General features: G+C 56.1%; 1 protein-coding gene across 2 annotated transcripts; it reads left to right on the top strand.

Annotated features, from left to right (window-relative positions):
• The first annotated feature begins 1,465 nt into the window (after positions 1–1,465).
• On the top strand, positions 1,466–21,502 carry COMP (cartilage oligomeric matrix protein). Of its 2 annotated transcripts, XM_079328435.1 has the most exons (20): positions 1,643–1,729; positions 3,468–3,548; positions 3,799–3,884; positions 4,745–4,796; positions 5,720–5,892; positions 8,351–8,488; positions 9,738–9,815; positions 10,345–10,512; positions 12,272–12,376; positions 12,497–12,604; positions 13,641–13,800; positions 14,170–14,288; positions 14,471–14,523; positions 15,911–16,104; positions 16,802–16,980; positions 17,671–17,719; positions 18,901–19,097; positions 19,189–19,361; positions 20,720–20,859; positions 21,010–21,196. In XM_079328435.1, the coding sequence occupies exons 1-20, from the start codon at positions 1,663–1,665 to the stop codon at positions 21,054–21,056; spliced, it is 2,367 nt and encodes a 788-aa protein (XP_079184561.1). In that variant the 5' UTR covers positions 1,643–1,662; the 3' UTR covers positions 21,057–21,196. The 2 variants fall into 2 exon arrangements, with proteins under 2 accessions (XP_079184562.1, XP_079184561.1); XM_079328436.1 differs by lacking the exon at positions 3,468–3,548 and having other exon boundaries at positions 1,466–1,729; positions 21,010–21,502.

Here is a 21,502-nt window from a genome sequence, read left to right as displayed (position 1 = left end):
TTTTTGGAATTTGGGAGATTGTTGGAAAATTTTCCAGTTTTTCCACAGCTGATGAATTTCTCAATTTTCTCTCTGTTTCCTGCTGCAAAATTTCACTTTTTTTCCCCTCTCATTTTTGCACTTCATCCTCCCTTCAGGAATAAAAACATCCCATGCAATGATTCCAATCCCTCTGGAATAGAATTTGAGAATAAAATCATAATTTGATGGAAATGGATTTGATTTCATAGTGGGGAAATTTGCTTTTGGGGAGTTGAAAAGAGGAATTTTTGTGGAAAATGGAAAAATGGAAAAATGGAAAAATGGGAAAGGAAAGGAAAGGAAAGGAAAGGAAAGGAAAGGAAAGGAAAAGGAAAGGAAAGGAAAGGAAAGGAAAGGAAAGGAAAAGGAAAGGAAAGGAAAGGAAAGGAAAGGAAAGGAAAGGAAAGGAAAGGAAAGGAAAGGAAAGGAAAGGAAAGGAAAGGAAAGGAAAGGAAAGGAAAGGAAAGGAAAGGAAAGGAAAGGAAAGGAAAGGAAAGGAAAGGAAAGGAAAGGAAAGGAAAGGAAAGGAAGAGAAAAAAATTTAAAAAAAAAAAAAAAAAGTTCAGGAATTCATTCCACAGAAAGAAAAAAAATTCTGGAATTTTCTGCCCTATTTTAGCACCGAAAAAAAAGGGCAAAAAAATGAAAAGGAGATTTCAGCTCCTCGGCTGATGAGTTTCTCATATTGTTTACTTTTTCTTTCCTGCGCGCGGGAGCAGCCAGGGATGACGTCCCGGCAGCGAGCAGCGGGAATGCGGAGCATAAATAGCAAAGCACGAATGGGAGCGGGCACAGAGGCGGCTGCGGGAGCCGGCGGAGCGGAGACCCCAAACCCCCGGAGCCCCAAACCCCCGGAGCCCCCAAATCCCCGGAGCCCCAAATCCCCGGATCCCCGGAGCCCCAAATCCCCCGGAGCCCCAAACCCCCGGAGCCCCAAATCCCCGGAGCCCCAAACCCCCGGAGCCCCAAATCCCCGGAGACCCAAATCCCCGGAGACCCGGAGCCCCAAATCCCCCAAATCCCCGGAGCCCCAAATCCCCGGAGCCCCAAACTCCCGGAGCCCCAAATCCCGCGGAGCCCCTAAATCCCCGGATCCCCGGAGCCCCAAATCCCCCAAATCCCCGGAGCCCCTAAATCCCCGGATCCCCGGAGCCCCAAATCCCCGGAGACCCAAATCCCGCGGAGCCCCTAAATCCCCGGATCCCCGGAGCCCCAAATCCCCCAAATCCCCGGAGCCCCTAAATCCCCGGATCCCCGGAGCCCCAAATCCCCCAAATCCCCGGAGCCCCAAATCCCCAGAGACCCCAATCCCCGGAGCCCCCAAATCCCCGGAGCCCCGGCAGGAGCAGAGCCCCCAAATCCCCCGACCCCCAGAGCCGCCGGAGCCCCAAATCCCCGGAGCCCCAGAGCCCCAAATCCCCAGAGCCCCGAATCCCCGGAGCCCCCAAATCCCCCAGAGCTCCGGACCCCCGGATCCCCCAGAACTCCCAAATCCCGCGGAGCCCCAAATCCCCCGGATCCCCAAATCCCCCAGAGCCCGGCAGGAGCAGGAACAGCACCCCCAGAGCCCCCCGGAGCCCCCCGGAGCCCCCCGGAGCCCCCCGGAGCCCCCCGGAGCCCCCCGGAGCCCCCGTCCCCGGCATGGCCCCCGCGCTGCTGCTGCTGCTGCTGTGCTGTCCCCTGTGCTGGAGCCAGCAGAGACGCATCGGTAAGGGAAAGTTCGGGTTTGATCTGAGTTGGTGCTGGTTTCACTCTGATTTAACCCCGATTTCATTCGGATTTAACTCGGATTTCATTCTGATTTAACCCCGATTTCATTCGGATTTAACTCGGATTTCATTCTGATTTAACGCTGATTTCACTGGGATTTAACTCGGATTTCATTCTGATTTAACCCTGATTTCATTGGGATTAACTCGGATTTCATTCTGATTTAACCCTGATTTAACTCTCGTCGAACCCTGATTTAACTCTGATTTAACTGGGATTTAACCCTGATTTAACTCTGATTTCATTCCAATTTAACCCTGATTTAACACTGATTGAACCCTGATTTAACTGGGATTTAACCCTGATTTAACTCGCTTTTAACCCTGATTTAACTCTGACTTAATGCTGATTTCATTCTAATTTAACTCTTATCTAACTCTGATTTAATCCTTATTTAACTCTGCTAAACCCACAACAAACTCTGATTTAACCCTGATTTAGTCATGATTTAACCCCAGTCTATCTCCGATTTCTCTCTGATTTAACTCTGATTTAATGCTGATTTCATTCTGATTTATCTCTGATTTAACCCTTATTTCTCTGTGATTTCTCTCTGCTTTATCTCTGCTTTAACTCTAATTTATCTCTAATTTATCTCTAATTTAACCCTGATTTAACCCTGATTTAACCCTGATTTAACCCTGATTTAACCATGATTTAACTCTTTTTTCTCTCATATTTATCGCTGTCTCAATTCTGATTTTTGGAGGGTTTTTTTTAGGCTGCTCTGAAAATCCTGAGGGGTTCAAGGGGATAAAGAGGGGGAGGATGTTTCATCTGGAGCCTGAAAATCCTGAGGGGTTTTTGTCCCTACAGAATTCCCGATTTTTCCCAGGATGAGCTCCAGAATTCCCAATTTTCCCCTTGGAGCTGATCCAAATCCTTCAGAATTCCCGATTTTTCCCAGCATAAGCTCCAGAATTCCTGATTTTTCACTTGGAGCTGATCCCAATCCTTCAGAATTCCCGATTTTTCCCAGGATGAGCTCCAGAATTCCCAATTTTCCCCTTGGAGCTGATCCTGCCCACCCAGAATTCCCGATTTTCCCTGAAATGAGCCCCAGAATTCCCGATTTTCCCCTCGGAGCCCCTCCTGCCCCCCCAGAATTCCCGATTTTCCCTGGGATGAGCCCCAGAATTCCCGATTTTCCCTGAGACGAGCCCCAGAATTCCCAATTTTCCCCAGAATGAGTCCCAGAATTCCCGATTTTCCCTGGGATGAGCCCCAGAATTCCCGATTTTCCCTGGAATGAGCCCCAGAATTGCCAATTTTCCCTGAGACGAGCCCCAAGATTCCCGATTTTCCTCAGGATGAGCCCATCCTGCCCCCCAGAATTCCCAATTTTCCCCGGAATGAGCCCCAGAATTCCCGATTTTCCCTGGGATGAGCCCCAGAATTCCCGATTTTCCTCAGGATGAGCCCCAGAATTCCCGATTTTCCCTGGGATGAGCCCCAGAATAGCCAATTTTCCCTGGAATGAGCCCCAGAATTCCCGATTTTCCCTGAGACGAGCCCATCCTGCTCCCCCAGAATTCCCGATTTTCCCCTCGGAGCCCATCCTGCTCCCCCAGAATTTCCAATTTCCCCGGAATGAGCCCCAGAATTCCCGATTTTCCCTGGGATGAGCCCCGAATTCCCCATTTCCCGGGATTTCCCGTCTCCTTTGTATCCCCAAGATCCCAGCCGGCCGCTCCCAGGCGCTGCCCCTCGCAAGGAGCCGGCCTGGAGCAGGAGCCCCGGGAATTCCCTGGCTGCAGGTGAGAGGAGGATCCCCCTTCTCCACACTTGGGAATTCCCCCAGCCCAAATTCCGGGATTTTGGGCACCAAAATCCCTCCCCAAGTGTGAATTTTGGGGGTTGTGTCAGCCCGGAGCTGCTCCCTGCACAATTCCATCCCCAAATCCCAGGAAAACTCTGCGGGGTGGAGGCTGAATCCCGAATGGTCAATTGTGGGAGACAAACCTCAAATCCTCTGGGATTTTCCCAATAATTTGGGGGTTTTTTTAGGAGGAGAAGTCGGGCCTGAAATGCTGCAGGAAATGAGGGAAACCAACCGGGTGCTGCTGGAAGTTCGGGATTTGTTGAAGCAGCAGGTGGGTGAAAAAATTCCCGAGTTTCTGAATTCCTGAATTTCTGAATTCCTAATTCCTGAATTCCTGAATTTCTGAATTTCTGAATTCCTGATTTTCTGAATCCCTGAATTCCTGAATTCCTGATTTTCTGAATTCCTAATTCCTGAATTTCTGAATTTTTGAATTCCTGAATTCCTGAATTTCTGAATTTCTGAATTTCTGAATTCCTGATTTTCTGAATTCCTGAATTACTGAATTTCTGAATTCCCGAATTACTGAATTTCTGAATTTCTGAGTTTCCAAATTCCTGAATTCCTGAATTCCTGAGATTTGAGAATTCTCTGATTGCTCTGGGATTGAGGAATTGATTCCTGTGTTTAATTCCTGAATTCCTGAGGTTTGGAAGTTTTCTGATTGCTCTGGGATTGAGGAATTGCTTCCTGGGATTAATTCCTGAGGTTTGGGAATTCTCTGATTTCTCTGGAATTGAGGAATTGCTTCCTGTGTTTAATTCCTGAATTCTTGAGGTCTCAGAAATTTCTGATTGTTCTGGAATTATGGAATTGCTTTCTGGGATTAATTCCTGAGATTTGGGAATACTCTGATTGCTCTGGAATTGAGGAATTGCTTTCTGTGTTTAATTCTGGGAATTCTCTGCTCCCTCTGGAATCGAGGAATTGCTTCCTGTGTTTAATTCTGGGAATTCTCTGCTCCCTTTGAAATTGGAGAATTGCTTCCTGTGTTTAATTCCTGAATTCTTGAGGTCTCAGCAATCTCTGATTGTTCTGGAATTATGGAATTGCTTCCTGGGCTCAATTCCTGTTGTTTGGGAATTGTTGCCTGCTCTGGGAAGCGCTGGCTGCCATGTCCTGTCCCTGCAGATCAAGGAGATCACCTTCCTGAAGAACACGGTGATGGAGTGCGATGCCTGCGGTGAGTCTGGGGCACCCAACATCCCATAAACCTGCGGGGTCTGTGCTCCCCCAAATCCTTCTCAGGGCTTTTCCCATCCCTTCACCCCCAGGATTTGCTTCTGCTGTTCTGCCACGAGCTCAGCTGGGATATGGGACACCCCAGGGCTGAGCTGGTGGCTTGGGGACATTCCATGGTGGCTTTGGGACACTCCATGGGAGCTTGGGGACACTCCATGGTGGCTTGGGGACACCCCATGGTGGCTTTGGGGCCATCCCATGGTGGCTCTGGGACACCCCATGGTGGCTCTGGGACACCCCATGGTGGCTTGGGGACACCCCATGGTGGCTTGGGGACACTCCATGGTGGCTCTGGGACATCCCATGGTGGCCTTAGGACACCCCATGGTGGCTTGGGGACATCCCATGGTGGCTTGGGGACACTCCATGGTGGCCTTAGGACACCCCATGGTGGCTTGGGGACATCCCATGGTGGCTTGGGGACACTCCATGGTGGCTCTGGGACACCCCATGGTGGCTCTGGGACACCCCATGGTGGCTTGGGGACATCCCATGGTGGCTTGGGGACACTCCATGGTGGCTCTGGGACATCCCATGGTGGCCTTAGGACACCCCATGGTGGCTTGGGGACACCCCAGGTTGTTCTGGTGGCTCTGGGTCACCCTGTGGTGGCCATGGAACACCCCAGGTTGTTTTGGTGGCCCTGTGACACCTCAAGTTGTTCTTGTGGCTCTGGGACACCCCATGGTGGCCCTGGGACACCCCAGGTTGTTCTGGTTTCTGTGGTCACCCCGTGGTGGCTCTGTGTCACCCCATGGTGGCCCTGGGACAGCCCAGGTTGTTCTGGTTTCTGTGGTCACCCCGTGGTGGCTCTGTGTCACCCCGTGGTGTCCCTGGGACTCTGCTGACGCCGCTGTCCCGCAGGGATGCGCCCGGAGGTGACGGGTCCCGTCATCACCATGACCCAGTTCAGCCGCTGCGTGCCCAGCCCCTGCTTCCCGGGCGTGCCGTGCACCGAGAGCGGCGGCGGGTTCCGCTGCGGGGCGTGTCCCGCGGGATACACCGGGAACGGGACCCACTGCAGCGACATCAACGAGGTAACGCCCCAAACACTAACCCTGATCCTAACCCTAACCCTAAACCTGATCCTAACCCTGACACTGAACCCTGACCCTAACCCTAACACTGAACCCTAACCCTGTCCCGCGGGATACACCGGGAACGGGACCCACTGCAGCGACATCAACGAGGTAACGCCCCAAACACTAACCCTGATCCTAACCCTAACCCTAAACCTGATCCTAACCCTGATCCTAACCATGATCCTAACCCTAACCCTGACCCTAACCCTGTCCCGTGGGATACACGGGGAACGGGACCCACTGCAGCGACATCAACGAGGTAACACCCCAAACACTAACCCTGATCCTAACCCTAACCCTAAACCTGATCCTAACCCTAACACTGAACCCTAACCCTGTCCCGCGGGATACACCGGGAACGGGACCCACTGCAGCGACATCAACGAGGTAACGCCCCAAACACTAACCCTGATCCTAACCCTAACCCTAAACCTGATCCTAACCCTGATCCTAACCATGATCCTAACCCTGATCCTAACCCTAACCCTAACCCTGTCCCGCGGGATACACCGGGAACGGGACCCACTGCAGCGACATCAACGAGGTAACGCCCCAAACACTAACCCTGATCCTAACCCTAACCCTAAACCTAAACCTGATCCTAACCCTGATCCTAACCATGATCCTAACCCTGATCCTAACCATGATCCTAACCCTGATCCTAACCCTAAACCTAACCCTGTCCCGCGGGATACACGGGGAACGGGACCCACTGCAGCGACATCAACGAGGTAACACCCCTGGGACAGCCCAGAACCCACCCCAAATCCTAAACCTTAACCCTAATCCTAACCCTAATCCAAATCCCAAACCCCTCTGGGACAGCCCAGATCCTACCCCAAAATCCTAAACCTTAACCCTAATCCTAACCCTAATCCAAATCCCAAACCCCTCTGGGACAGCCCAGATCCTACCCCAAATCCTAAACCTTAACCCTAATCCTAACTCTAATCCAAATCCCAAACCCCTCTGGGACAGCCTGGAATCCTCAGCACTGGCCCCATTTCCTTGGGATTTGCCTGGTGGTTGTCAGGGAAAGTCTCACAGTCCCTGCAGCAGCTGGAATTCTGTGCCTGGCAGCCTCTGGAATTCCTGCAGCTTCTGGAATTCCTGCAGCCTCTGGAATTCCTGCAGCCTCTGGAATTCCTGCAGCTTCTGGAATTCCTGTAGCTTCTGGAATTCCTGCAGCTTCTGGAATTCCTGCAGCCTCAGGAATTCCTGCAGCTTTTGGAATTCCTACAGCCTCTGGAATTCCTGCAGCCTCTGGAATTCCTGCAGCTTTTGGAATTCCTACAGCCTCTGAAATTCCTGCAGCTTCTGGAATTCCTGCAGCCTCTGGAATTCTGTGCCTTGCCCTCCCCCGAGGAGGATTTAGGGAAAGCCCAGTTGGGATTTATCCCAGCAAAACCAACCCCAAGGTTTGTGCCACACAGGGAGGGGAGTTTGGAACTCCAGAGCTGCCTCCTTTGCTGAGGAGCTGTCAGAGATAAGATTTATGAGGTGTGGAGTGGGATCAAACACTTCCCAAATAATCCTTGAAACAGCAAATCTTAACCACAGGGCTTTGTTCCTGCCCTAAATCAAACCTTGCTGGGCAGATAATGTGTATTTTTAAAGGAATTTTTTTTTTTTTTTTTTAAAGAAAATGTGGCATTCCACCAATTTTAAGCTCTGTGTGTGTGCAAAGCTCTGCTCATCCTTGGATTTTTTTGTAGGGCTGCTGAGTTCTGTGCTTCCCAAATCCTTTTCCTAAGTTTGATTATCCAACCCTTTCAGAGCCTCAATGGCATTTCAATTTAAAAACCTGCTCCATGGGAGATTTTGGGATTGTCAGTCCAAAATATGGGATCCACTCTATTCCTGGGATGCATCTGCCAGCACAGAGCATTAAAATCCAGGGAAAATAATGAAGTGCTGGAGGAAGCAAAGCATTCAGAGTGATTTTGGAAAGAGAGTGGTGAACAAAGTGTTGTGTTTCTAGGCCAGGGTGGGGAATTGTCCAATTCCCTGGACTCTGAGGATTCCAGGAAGGAAAAGGTGAAGCAAGAGCAGCTCCCTGCCCTTCAGGGATACCCAGAGCTGCTCCCTGCACAATCCCATCCCCAAATCCCAGGAAAATTCTGCGGGGTGGAGGCTGAATCCTGAATAATCAATTATTCAATCAGCAGGGTTACAAACCTCAAATCCTCTGGTATTTTCCCAATAATTTTGGGGTTTTTATGAGGAGAAATCAGGCTTATAATGCTGCATGAAGAGAACCAGAGCTGGAAATCCTTTTGTTTCATTGTACCCACCCAACCTGGCGGAAACAGCAACTTAAGTTGTTTTAACCATCCTCAAAACTAAACACCCAAAACCCAGAGGTGCCCCAGGGCTCCTGGCCCAGCCCTGAGCACCCTGTGTGTCATTCCAGTGCAATGCCAACCCCTGCTTCCCAAAAGTGCAGTGCATCAACACCAGCCCCGGCTTCCGCTGCGACCCCTGCCCGCCCGGCTTCACCGGGCAGCTGCTGGAGGGCGTGGGGCTGCCCTTTGCCAGGGCCAACAAACAGGTGAGCCTCTGGGTCCCTCAGAAAATGGGAATTCCCTCCCCTCTGTGTCCTCAGAAACTGGGAATCCCCTCCCCTCTGCAGCTGGGAGTCAAAAAAATAAACGGGAGGGAAAGGTGAGGTGATGATGCCCAAAGGTGGAAGGGATTCTTCACTGGGAGGGAATTCCCATCTCTGGAGGTGTCCCAGGGCAGCTTAGAGCACCCTTGGGTCATGGAAAGTGTCCCTTGGGAGTGGGAATGGCATGTTTGAAGGTCCCTCCCAATCCCTTTTTTGGGATTCTGTGATTCCATGAATTGGTGGGAATGGGATGATTAAAGGTCCCTCCCAATCCCTTTTTTGGGATTCTGTGATTCCCTGTATTGGTGGGAATGGGATGATTAAAGGTCCCTCCCAATCCCTTTTTTGGGATTCTGTGATTCCATGAATTGGTGGGAATGGGATGATTAAAAGTCCCTCCCAATCCCATTTTGGGATTCTGTGATTCCATGTATTGGTGGGAATGGGATGATTAAAGGTCCCTCACAATCCCTTTTTTAGGGATTCTGTGATTCCATGTATTGGTGGGAATGGGATGATTAAAGGTCCCTCCCAATCCCTTTTTGGGATTCTGTGATTCCCTGTATTGGTGGGAATGGGATGATTAAAGGTCCCTCCCAATCCCTTTTTTGGGATTCTGTGATTCCATGTGTTGGGAGAGGAGAGTGCCCAGGATGTTCCTGGCACCTGAACCCCAGAGTCACCTGCCCTGTGCCAAACTGGGCATCCTAAAAACGGCATCCCAAAAACCTCTGGGGATGTGGAGCCATCCTGGGAATGGGGAATGGGAAATGGGTATGGAAATGGGGAATAGGAATGGGAATCCTTCCTTCTGGGACACAAAAGAGTTCCTGCAACTGCTGCCACCCCCTCCCAGCTTCCCTGACAGCTCCAGACAGATTAAAAATCCCAACAGCCCAGCCTGATTGGGGTTTTTAGGGATAATTGTGCCACCTGTGACTCTGGGAATTTGGGGCTGGTCATGGGATGCAGCCACTGAGCTTCCAAATGCATGGAGCCCCTTCCACAGTGAGGATATTCCAGCAGCTCTGGTCCCAGGCTGGAATCCTACTGGGATCTGCCTCAGGCTTGTCAGCAGCAAAACTTTCTAGTCCTGGCCTAGTGAGGTGTGCCAGGGCTCTGCTTCTGCACCCAGATCCTGGGATTTTGGGCTGGAGGGAGGGTAAAGGTGTGTCCTGTTCTCCCTGGGCAGGTGTGCACTGACATCAACGAGTGTGAGACTGGAGCTGCCAGGAATTGTGTCCCAAACTCCATCTGCATCAACACCCGGGTAAATCCTGGGGGCTGTGGGAGGGTCCAGGGCTGGAGCCAGGCTGGGAGAGCTGGGGGGGCTCACCTGGGGGAGGGAGAGCTCAGAGCCCCTTCCAGAGCCTGAGGATGCTCCAGGAGAGCTGGGGAGGGAGTTGGGACAAAGGATGGAATTCCAGGACACAGGGAATGGCTCCCACTGCCAGAGGGCAAGGCTGGGATATTGGGAATTGTTCCCTGGGAGGATTCAAGGCCAGGCTGGAAAGAGAAGCTCCAGGGAAACCTTGGAGCCACTTTCCAGAACCTGAAGGGGCTCCAGGAGAGCTGGGGAGGGATTTGGGACAAGGGATGGAGACACAGGGAATGGCTCCAAACTGCGAAAGGGGAATCTGGGTGGGATACTGGGAAGGAATCCCTGTCTGGGCTGGAATTCCCAGAGATTCCCTGGATCCCTGGCAGTGCCCCAGCCAGACCCTGGGGCGGTGGGAGCCCCGAGGAAGGGCTGCAGCAGAGATTTGCCGGGATTTGCCTTGGAGCCCTTTTTCCCGCAGGGATCCTACAAGTGCGGGCCCTGCAAGCCGGGCTTCGTGGGCGACCAGAGCAGCGGCTGCCGCAGCCAAGCGGCGCCGGGGGCGCGGCGCTGCCCCAACGGCGACATCAGCCCGTGCCACGAGAAGGCGGAGTGCATCGTGGAGAGGGACGGCTCCCTGTCCTGCCAGGTGCCCGGCACGGCCCCGCGGGGCTGTGTGTGCTGTCACCCTCCCGGGATCGGGACACGGTCCCACCCCATTGGTACTGGGGTCTAGTCTGACCCTACAGTGAGACTGGGGTCTGAACCCACCCCATTGGTACTGGGGTCTAGTCTGACCCTACAGTGAGACTGGGGTCTGAACCCACCCCATTGGTACTGGGGTCTAGTCTGGCCCTACAGTGAGACTGGGGTCTGATCCCACCCCATTGGTACTGGGGTCTAGTCTGACCCTACAGTGAGACTGGGGTCTGATCCCACCCCATTGGAACTGGGGTCTAGTCTGACCCTACAGTGAGACTGGGGTCTGATCCCACCCCGTCGAGATTGGGGTCTGGTGTGACTCTCCTGTGATTAGAGTCTGATCCCACCCCATCGAGATCAGGGTCTGGTCCCACCCCATTGGTACTGGGGTCTGGTCTGACCCTCCTGTGACTAGAGTCTGATCCCACCCCGTCGAGATCGGGGTCTGGTGTGACCCTCCCGAGACTGGGGTCTGATCCCACCCCATCGAGATTGGGGTCTGGTCCCACTCTCCTGTGAGATTTGGGTCTGACCCTCCGGAGATTGGGGTCGGTTGCCAACCCATGGAGATTGGGGTCTGGTCCCACCCCATCCAGACTGGGGTCTGGTCTGACCCTCCTGTGATTAGAGTCTGATCCCACCCCATCGAGATTGGGGTCTGGTGTGACCCTCCAGTGACATTGGGGTCTGGTCCCACTCTCTTGTGAGATTTGGGTCTGAGCCTCCTGAGATTGGGGTCTGATCCCACCCCATCGAGATTAGTCCCACTCTCGTGTGAGATTTGGGTGGGGTCTGACCCTCCCAATATTGGGGTCTGATTGCACCCCATCGACACTGGGGTCGGTCTGACCCTCCCGAGATTGGGGTCGGATACCAACCCATGGAGATTGGGGTCTGGTCCTATCCTCCTGTGATTGGGGTCTCTTCTGACCCTCCAGAGACGGGGTCTGGTCCCACCCCCCCTTTGAGATGGAGGTCTGGTCTGACCCTCCTGTGATTGGGGTCTGGTGCCACTCCATCAAGATTGGGGTCTGGTCCAGCCCCCCTGCAAATGAGGACTGGTTCCAGTCTCTGCTGAGAGCGGGCTCTGATCCCACCCTCCCGAGGCTGGTTAGGGTCTGGTCTCTCCCTCCTGCGATTTGGGTTTAATCCCAATTTCCCTGCGGCTGGGATCTGCTCCCACCCTCCCGAGACTGGGGTCGGGTCCCTGGTGCGACCCCCACCCTGGAATTGGGTCTGGTCCAACCCCCCGACAGTTGGGGTCTGCTCTGATTCCCCCTTTTGGGATCTGATCCAGCCTCTTGGGGGTCGGGTCTGCTCCCAAACCGTGGGGTCGGGGTCTCTCTGCTCTCCCCGTTCCCATCCCGGCTGTGCCACCGCCCTCTCCTGGAGCTCGCCCTGCTCGCCCCTGCCCCGAGCTCCTCCCTGGGTCTGCTCCGACCCCAACCCTCTCCCGCTTTTTGGGGTTTTGGTTCTCCCTGGAGCGCTACCAATCTGCCAGGCTCGGAATTCCCTGAATATGAGCAGGGAGAATCCACTGAGCGTCCTCAGCTGCAGCTCCTGCTGCTGCCTCCTCACGGTCCCAGCAGAGTCACATCGGAGCTGTGAAATTCCAGCAATGTTTCCCTGCACCTTTCACACCCCTGAGTTTGCAGAGTTTCCCTTGGATTTGGGGAGGCTGATTTGGTGCGTGTGCCGTGTTCCAGTGCCTCGTGGGCTGGGCTGGGAACGGCTACGTGTGCGGGAAGGACACGGACATCGACGGGGTCCCCGACGAGAAGCAGCGCTGCTCCGACAAGAAATGCCGCAAGGTGAGGGCGGCCCCGCTCCCGGGGAATGCGGGAATTCCGGGAATTCCATCCCAGCCTCGCTCCAGTGGGTGCTGTGGGAGCTGCAGGATGTTCCTCACACCCGTGTTTCTGTCCTGGCAGGATAACTGCATGACTGTCCCCAACTCCGGCCAGGAGGACGCCGACAGGGACGGGATTGGGGACGCCTGCGACGATGATGCCGATGGGGACGGGATCCCAAACGCTGAGGTTTGGGTTCCCAGGGGTCCTGCAGGGGGAGATCAGGGCTCCCAGTGGGAATTCAGAGATCCTAGTGGGGATTCGGAGGTCCCAGTAGGAATTCAAAGATCCCAGGGTGAATTAAGAAGCCCCAGTTGGAATTAGGAAGCCCCAGTGGGAATTCAAAGATCCCAGTAGGAATTCAGGGGTCCCAATGGGAATTCAGAAGTCCCAACGAGGATTTAGAGATCCCAGTGTGAATTCAGAAGTTCCAGTGGGAATTTAGAAATACCAGTGAGAATTCAGGAGCCCCAGTGTGAATTCAGGAGCCCCAGTGTGAATTCAGGAGTCCCATTGTGAATTCGGGAGCCCCAGTGTGAATTCAGGAGCCCCAGTGTGAATTCAGGAGCCCCAGTGTGAATTCAGGAGCCCCATTGTGAATTCAGGAGCCCCAATGTTAATTCAAGAGCCCCAGTGTGAATTCAGGAGCCCCAGTGTGAATTCAGGAGCCCCAGTGTGAATTCAGGAGCCCCAGTGTGAATTCAGGAGCCCCAATGTTAATTCAAGAGCCCCAGTGTGAATTCAGGAGCCCCAGTGTGAATTCAGGAGTCCCATTGTGAATTCGGGAGCCCCATTGTGAATTCAGGAGCCCCAGTGTGAATTCAGGAGCCCCATTGTGAATTCAGGAGCCCCAATGTTAATTCAAGAGCCCCAGTGTGAATTCAGGAGCCCCAGTGTGAATTCAGGAGCCCCAGTGTGAATTCAGGAGTCCCATTGTGAATTCGGGAGCCCCATTGTGAATTCAGGAGCCCCAGTGTGAATTCGGGAGCCCCATTGTGAATTCAGGAGCCCCAATGTTAATTCAAGAGCCCCAATGTGAATTCAGGAGCCCCAATGTGGCCTCGCTGTGGCTGCTCCGAGGATCTGAACAAACCCAGGCAGAGAAAGTTCTGGACACCCCCCGAGGGCTGGGACCTGAGTGAATCCTGCCTGGGGCCACCCTGAGGAGGGGCTGCTGTCCCCAGCGTGTCCCCAGCCTGTCCCCAGCCTGTCCCCGTGCCTGCAGGACAACTGTGTGTACACCAGGAACGCGGACCAGCGCAACGCCGACAGGGACAACTTCGGGGACGCGTGTGACAACTGCCGGCAGGTGAAGAACAACGACCAGAAGGACATCGACGGCGACGGGCGGGGCGACGAGTGCGACGATGACATGGACGGGGACGGTGAGACCCCTGCTGGCGACAGGGCCAGGGTGACAAACCGGGCAGCCCGTGTCCCCCAGCTCGGGGTGGCACTGTGGCAGCGTGGGGTTGAGTGAAACTTTGATTTGTTATTGTTTTTGTCATCCCCAGTCACGCCCAGCCCTGCCGCACCCTCCTCATCACTGCCGTTTTAAGGGAGAAATTTGGGAATTTCAAAATTCCTGGCTCCAGGCTGGGGGTGTCAGGGCTGTCCCTGGCTGGTTTTGCAAACTGAGCTCATCACAAAATTCACACTAAAGCTGCTCCCAGCAGCCAGGGATCCCCACAAACACCACCCCCAAATCCTGACTTCATTCCTTTATCCATGACTGGATTTTCTGTGGGTTCCAGGGATCAAAAACTCCATGGACAACTGCAGGAGAGTTCCCAACCCTGACCAGAGGGACGGGGACGGGGACGGCGTGGGGGACGCCTGTGACAGCTGCCCCACCCTCAGCAACCCTGACCAGGTACAGACCCCCGGGGTCCTGGCACCCCCAAAATCCTCTGGCACTGCCCAGGTGGCACTGCCCCAAAAACTCAGAAATTTCCCCCAAAAAATCCCACTGGAGCTCTGCTGTTGCTGGCAGTTCTCTGTTCTCTTTCTTGTCTTTTCTTCTAGAAAATTTAAATTATTCTTTTATTTTTCTAGAAAGACACTGACCACGATCTGGTGGGAGATGTCTGTGACACCAACCAGGACAGGTAAGCTGCAGAAATTTAAAATCCTATTTTTATGCATGGAATCCTGGGGATGAAGAGACCAAAGGGCTGTGACAGCCTGGCTTGGCATTATCCTATAAAAAAATGAAGGTTTAGAGGTGGAATTTTCTTCCCAAAAAGTGACCACTGGAGGTAAGAACCAATCCCAGTTGTCATCCAAATCTAAAGTTGTCATCACAACCAGGTTTCTATTGATCAATGAACTTCTTTTATCATTTTTACACGAGGTGTCTGCAAAGTAAATTCCTTAATGCTCCATGGGCCACTTTTGGAATGTGGGCTTGCATTTGGAACGTGGCCACCCATTGCAGCAGGGACATTGTCACCCCATGCTGCTGTGACAGGTCCCTGTAAGGCTCAGATCACCCATGCTGAGGGACCCAGCCCAGGGAACAGGGCTGGTGGCCATGGCTGTGTCACTGTCACTGTCCCTTTCAGGGGCTGGTGGCCATGGCTGTGTCACTGTCACTTTCCCTGTCACTGTCCAGGGCTGGTGGCCATGGCTGTGTCACTGTCACTGTCCCTGTCAGGGATGGTGGCCATGGCTGTGTCACTGTCACTGTCCCTGTCACTGTCCAGGGCTGGTGGCCATGGCTGTGTCACTGTCACTGCCAGGGGCTGGTGGCCATGGCTGTGTCACTGTCACTGTCCCTGTCAGGGGCTGGTGGCCATGGCTGTGTCATTGTCACTGTCAGGGGCTGGTGGCCATGGCTGTGTCACTGTCCCTGTCGGGCTGGTGGCCATGGCTGTGTCACTGTCACTGTCCCTGTCACTGTCCAGGGATGGTGGCCATGGCTGTGTCACTGTCCCTGTCCCTGTCCAGGGCTGGTGGCCATGGCTGTGTCACTATCACTGTCACTGTCAGGGGCTGGTGGCCATGGCTGTGTCACTGTCCCTGTCCCTGTCCAGGGCTGGTGGCCATGGCTGTGTCACTATCACTGTCACTGTCAGGGGCTGGTGGCCATGGCTGTGTCACTGTCCCTGTCCAGGGCTGGTGGCCATGGCTGTGTCCCTGTCCCTGATGGTGGCTGTGGCTGTGTCCCTGTCCCTGTCCAGGGCTGGTGGCCCTGTCCCTGTCTCTGTTCTTGTCCCTGTCTGGTGGCCATGGCTGATGTGTCCCTGTCTCTATCCCCTGTCTCTGTTCCCTGTCCCTGGCTAGTGGCCTTGGCTAACCTGTCCCTGTCCCACCCTGTCCCTGTCCCATCCCTGTCCCTGTCCCATCCCTGTCCCCTGTCCCTGTCTAACCTGTCCCATCCCTGTCCCTGTCCCTGTCCCTGTCTAACCTGTCCCTGTCCCACCCTGTCCCTGTCCCATCCTGTCCCTGTCCCATCCCTGTCCCTGTCTAACCTGTCCCTGTCCCTGTCCCCAGTGACGGCGATGGCCACCAGGACTCTCGGGACAATTGTCCCTCAGTGCCCAACAGCTCCCAGGTGGACACGGACGGGGACGGGCTGGGGGACGAGTGTGACGAGGACGACGATGACGACGGGATCCCCGACCTGCGGCCGCCCGGGCCCGACAACTGTCGGCTGGTGCCCAACCCGGGCCAGGAGGACTCGGATGGTCAGGATGGGATGGGGATCCCTGGGGGGTCCCTGGGGGATCCCTGGGGGATGGGGGATCCCTGGGGGAACCCTGGGGGATGGGGGATCCTTGGGGGAACCCTGGGGGATGGGGGATCCCTGGGGGAACCCTGGGGGTTTGGGGGTTTGGGGATCCCTGGGGCTGAGGGATCCCTGGAGGCTGGGGGATCCCTAGGGGATTTGGGATCCCTGGGGGTTTGGGGATCCCTGGGGGTTTGGGGATCCCTGGGGTCACTCCAGGCTCTGGAACCCACAGGGATTTTGGGGTTTTCTTGGGTGACTCAAGCCAGGCCTGTGGCACTTGGAGATGTCACAGTGCCAGCGTGGAGATCAGGTTTGGGGTCAGGTTTGGGATCAGATTTGGAATCCATTTTGTGGTCGTGTTTGGGGTCAGGTTTGGTATTAAGTTTGGGGTCATGTTTGTGATGAGGTTTATGATCAGGTTTGGGATCAGGTTTGTGATCATGTTTGGGGTCAGTTTTGGGATCAGTTTGGGGACAGGCTCCCTATCCCAGAAGTGGCCTTTGAGGTTTCTCTGCCAGCAGAAGCCTCCAGGTTTCTCTGCAGCCCCTCGGGGTGCCCCGGTGCCCTCCCCTGCCCCCAGTGCTGAGCAAACCCAGGGCAGGAGCTGCTGCTCCAGGCTCCTTCCTCCCCCTCCTCCTCCTCCTCGTGCCCAGGGGACGGCGTGGGGAACCTGTGTGAGGATGACTTCGACAGGGACATGGTGATCGACAGGATCGACGTGTGCCCCGAGAACGCCCAGGTGACCCTGACGGACTTCAGAGCCTTCCAGACCGTGGTGCTGGACCCCGAGGGGGACGCCCAGATCGACCCCAACTGGATCGTGCTCAACCAGGTGGGGAGGGGTCTGGGGGGAGAGATCCGGGGGGAGATCCGGGGTGGGGAGAGATCCAGGGAGAAATCCAGGGTGGGGAGAGATCCAGGGGGGGAGAGATCCAGGGAGAAATCCAGGGTGGGGAGAGATCCAGGGGGGGAGAGATCCAGGGAGAAATCCAGGGAGAAATCAAGAGGGGGAGAGATCCAGGGAGACATCCAGGGTGGGGGAAGAGATCCAGGTTGGGGAAGAGCTCCAGAGTGGGGGACGAGATCCAGGGAGAGATCCAGGGTGGGGGAAGAGATCCAGGTTGGGGAAGAGCTCCAGGGTGGGGGACGAGATCCAGGGAGAGATCCGGGGGGAGATCCAGGGGGAGATCCAGGGAGAGATCCAGGGAGAGATCCGGGGGGAGATCCAGGGGGAGATCCAGGGAGAGATCCAGGGAGAGATCCGGGGGGGAGAGATCCAGGGAGAGACCCGGGGTGGGGGAAGAGATCCAGGGAAAGATTTGGGGGGAGAGATCCAGGGAGAGATCCAGGTGGGGGAAGAGACCCAGGTAGGGAGAGCTCCAGGTGGGAACAGTCCTGGAAGGTTTTCCCTAAAAGGCTCCACAGCCTCCCTGGTTCTGCAGTGCCCAAATCCCAGAGCTGCACCAGAGGGAATTTGGTGTGGTTGGAATTGCACTGAAGATCCACAATTCCTCTTTCCCAGGGCATGGAGATTGTCCAGACCATGAACAGCGACCCTGGCCTGGCTGTAGGTGAGAATTTCCCTTTTCCCTTTGGGAAATCATCCCTCACTGCAGCTTTCATGACTCCATCCATGCAGAGCAGAGCCCAGACTCCCCCTGGCCAAACCCCCAGTGGGTGCTGGTCCTGCTGTGCCTGCAGTGCAGAGCTGTGCAATGCAGAGCTGTGATATCCCTGCAATGCAGAGCTGTGCAATGCAGAGCTGTGCTGTGCTGCAATGCAGAGCTGTGCAATGCAGAGCTGTGCAATGCAGAGCTGTGCTGTGCTGCAATGCAGAGCTGTGCAATGCAGAGCTGTGCAATGCAGAGCTGTGCAATGCAGAGCTGTGCTGTGCTGCAATGCAGAGCTGTGCAATGCAGAGCTGTGCAATGCAGAGCTGTGCAATGCAGAGCTGTGCTGTGCTGCAATGCAGAGCTGTGCAATGCAGAGCTGTGATATCCCTGCAATGCAGAGCTGTGCTGAGCTGTGCTGAGCTGTGCTGTGCTGAGCTGTGCTGAGCTGTGCTGTGCTGTGCTGAGCTGAGCTGAGCTGTGCTGTGCCCTGCTGAGCTGAGCTGTGCTGTGCTGTGCTGTGCTGTGCTGAGCTGAGCTGAGCTGTGCTGTGCCCTGCTGAGCTGAGCTGTGCTGTGCTCTGCTGTGCTGAGCTGTGCTGTGCTGAGCTGTGCTGAGCTGAGCTGAGCTGTGCTGAGCTGAGCTGTGCTGAGCTGAGCTGAGCTGTGCTGAGCTGAGCTGAGCTGTGCTGAGCTGTGCCCTCCTGAGCTGAGCTGTGCTGAGCTGAGCTGTGCCCTGCTGAGCTGTGCTGAGCTGTGCTGTGCTGAGCTGTGCTGAGCTGAGCTGTGCCCTGCTGAGCTGTGCTGAGCTGTGCTGTGCTGAGCTGAGCTGTGCTGAGCTGTGCTGAGCTGAGCTGTGCTGAGCTGTGCTGAGCTGTGCTGAGCTGTGCTGTGCTGAGCTGTGCTGAGCTGTGCTGTGCTGAGCTGTGCCCTCCTGAGCTGAGCTGTGCTGAGCTGTGCTGAGCTGAGCTGAGCTGAGCTGTGCCCTGCTGAGCTGTGCTGAGCTGTGCTGAGCTGTGCTGAGCTGTGCTGAGCTGAGCTGTGCTGAGCTGTGCTGAGCTGTGCTGAGCTGTGCTGAGCTGTGCTGAGCTGTGCCCTGCTGAGCTGAGCTGTGCTGAGCTGAGCTGTGCTGTGCTCCCCCAGGGTACACAGCCTTCAATGGGGTGGATTTCGAGGGCACCTTCCACGTCAACACGGCCACGGACGACGACTACGCCGGTTTCATCTTCGGCTACCAGGACAGCTCCAGCTTCTACGTGGTGATGTGGAAGCAGATGGAGCAAACCTACTGGCAGGCCAACCCGTTCCGGGCTGTGGCAGAGCCGGGCATCCAGCTGAAGGTGAAGGGGCAGAGCAGCAATTCCCATTTCTGCCTGCTCAGCAGCTGAGCTGGGTCTGTGCACGCCCTGACCCGGCCCTGCGCTGTCCCAGGCAGTGAAATCCAAAACGGGGCCTGGGGAGTACCTGAGGAACTCCCTGTGGCACACGGGGGACACCACGGACCAGGTGAAGCTGCTCTGGAAGGACCCCAGGAACTCGGGCTGGAAGGACAAAACCTCGTACCGCTGGTTCCTGCAGCACCGGCCGCAGGTCGGCTACATCCGGTGAGAGCCCGGGGCCACGCCCAGGGACACACCCACTGCCACGCCCAGGGACACACCCACTGCCACGCCCACAGCCACACCCACAGCCACGCCCAGGGACACACCCACTGCCACGCCCAGAGACACACCCACCACCACGCCCAGAGCCACGCCCGGGGACACACCCACTGCCACGCCCAGGGACACATCCACTGCCACACCCAGAGACACACCCACTGCCACACCCAGGGACACACCCACCACCACGCCCACAGCCATGCCCACAGCCACGCCCAGGGCCATGCCCGGGGACACACCCACTGCCACGCCCACAGCCACGCTCGGGGTCACACCCACAGTCACACCTGGGGACACAGCCACGCCCAGGGGGACACACTCAGGGCCACACCTACAGCCACGCCCAGGGACACACCCACAGTCACATCCAGGGCCACGCCCACAGCCACGCCCACGCCCGGGGTCACGCCCAGGGACACACCCACTGCCACGCCCAGAGACACACCCACAGCCACGCCCACAGCCACGCCCGGGGTCACACCCACAGTCACACCCGGGGACACAGCCACGCCCGGGGGACACACCCAGGGCCACACCTACAGCCACGCCCAGGGACACACCCACAGCCATGCCCAGGGACACACCCACAGTCACATCCAGGGCCACGCCCTGGGCCACGTCCAGGGCCATGCCTGGGGATACACCCGAAGCCACGCCCGGGGACACGCCCACAGCAACGCCCGGGGACACACCCAGGGACACACCCACAGCCATGCCCGGGGACACACCCAGGGACACACCCAAAGCCACGCCCAGGGCCACACCTGGGGACACACCCACAGCCACGCCCACGGACACACCCAGCAGCACTCTGGGGAGTCCCAGGGTGGGTCTGGAAGGGAGCTCTGCCCTGGGCAGGGTCCCCTCCCTCTGTGCCAGCTGCTCCAGCTCCACTGCCAGGGTGGAGACCCCTGAGCTCCTGTCACCCCCTGCCTTGTCCCTGTTACCCCTGCCTTGTCCCCCCCCACGGCAACTCCTGTCACCCCCTGCCTTGTCCCTGTCACCCCTGCCTTGTCCCCCCCATGGCAGCTCCTGTCACCCCCTGCCTTGTCCCTGTCACCCCTGCCTTGTCCCCCCCATGGCAGCTCCTGTCACCCCCTGCCTTGTCCCTGTCACCCCTGCCTTGTCCCCCCCATGGCAACTCCTGTCACCCCCTGCCTTGTCCCTGTCACCCTCTGCTTTGTCCCCCCCATGGCAGCTCCTGTCACCCCCTGCTTTGTCCCCCCCATGGCAGCTCCTGTCACCCCCTGCCTTGTCCCCCCCATGGCAGCTCCTGTCACTCTCTGCTTTGTCCCCTCCAGGGCTCGTTTCTATGAAGGTCCTGAGGTGGTGGCCGACACTGGAGTTGTCCTGGACACCACCATGAGGGGGGGGCGCCTCGGGGTTTTCTGCTTCTCCCAGGAGAACATCATCTGGTCCAACCTGCGCTACCGCTGCAACGGTGAGTCTGGGAAGGCAGATGTGCAATTCTGCTCCTCCCTCCCCAGTCCTTCACATGGAACCAGCACAGCCACAGGAATGGGGCAGCAAACAGGACCCGAGTTTGTTTTTCCTGCTGTTCCTGCCCTGATTCCCTTTGTTCAATGCTCAGACACCATCCCCGAGGACTACGAGACGTTCCGGGTGCAGCAGGACTGATCCCCACGGAACCTCCCTGCTCATCCTGCTTCTGCTCCTGCTCTGAACCTGCCCCACGAGCTGCCAGCGCCCCCACAGCCCCCAGCTCCCCTTCCCCACCAGCAAATCCCTGAAAACCCTCCCCACATCCTCTGGGGAGGGCAGAGGTGGTGACAGGGAGTGTGACAGAGCCTGAGCTGCTGCAGCCCCGCTGGGGCCGTGCTGGGAGCTCCAGGGTTGGAGTTTGCTGAGGATTCCCAGGAATCTTCTCCTGCCCAGGGCTCCTGAGTGTCAGTGCTGCTTTCCTGTTCAGGACCAAAGCAAACCCAGCACAGAAGGAGCAGCCTCGGTAGGAGTTGCTCATTTTAATAAATGAAAAAAGCACTTTAAGGAGAGAATCTTTGTTCTGGAATGTTGGGTAATAAAACACTTGGAATGCTGGATAATAAATTCTAGATTTCTCCTTG

The sequence above is a fragment of the Erithacus rubecula genome, assembly GCF_903797595.1.
Source record: "Erithacus rubecula genome assembly, chromosome: 28".
Classification (NCBI taxonomy): Eukaryota; Metazoa; Chordata; class Aves; order Passeriformes; family Muscicapidae; genus Erithacus; species Erithacus rubecula.
This window is presented reverse-complemented; position numbering and strand designations above follow the sequence as displayed.

Coding starts and splice junctions, on each gene's coding strand:
- COMP (XM_079328435.1), top strand. CDS start 1,663: ATGGCCCCCGCGCTGCTGCTGCTGCTGCTGTGCTGTCCCCTGTGCTGG. Junction 14,289..14,470: donor CCCTCAGCAACCCTGACCAG/GTACAGACCCCC, acceptor TTATTTTTCTAG/AAAGACACTGACCACGATCT. Junction 16,981..17,670: donor ACTGGATCGTGCTCAACCAG/GTGGGGAGGGGT, acceptor CCTCTTTCCCAG/GGCATGGAGATTGTCCAGAC.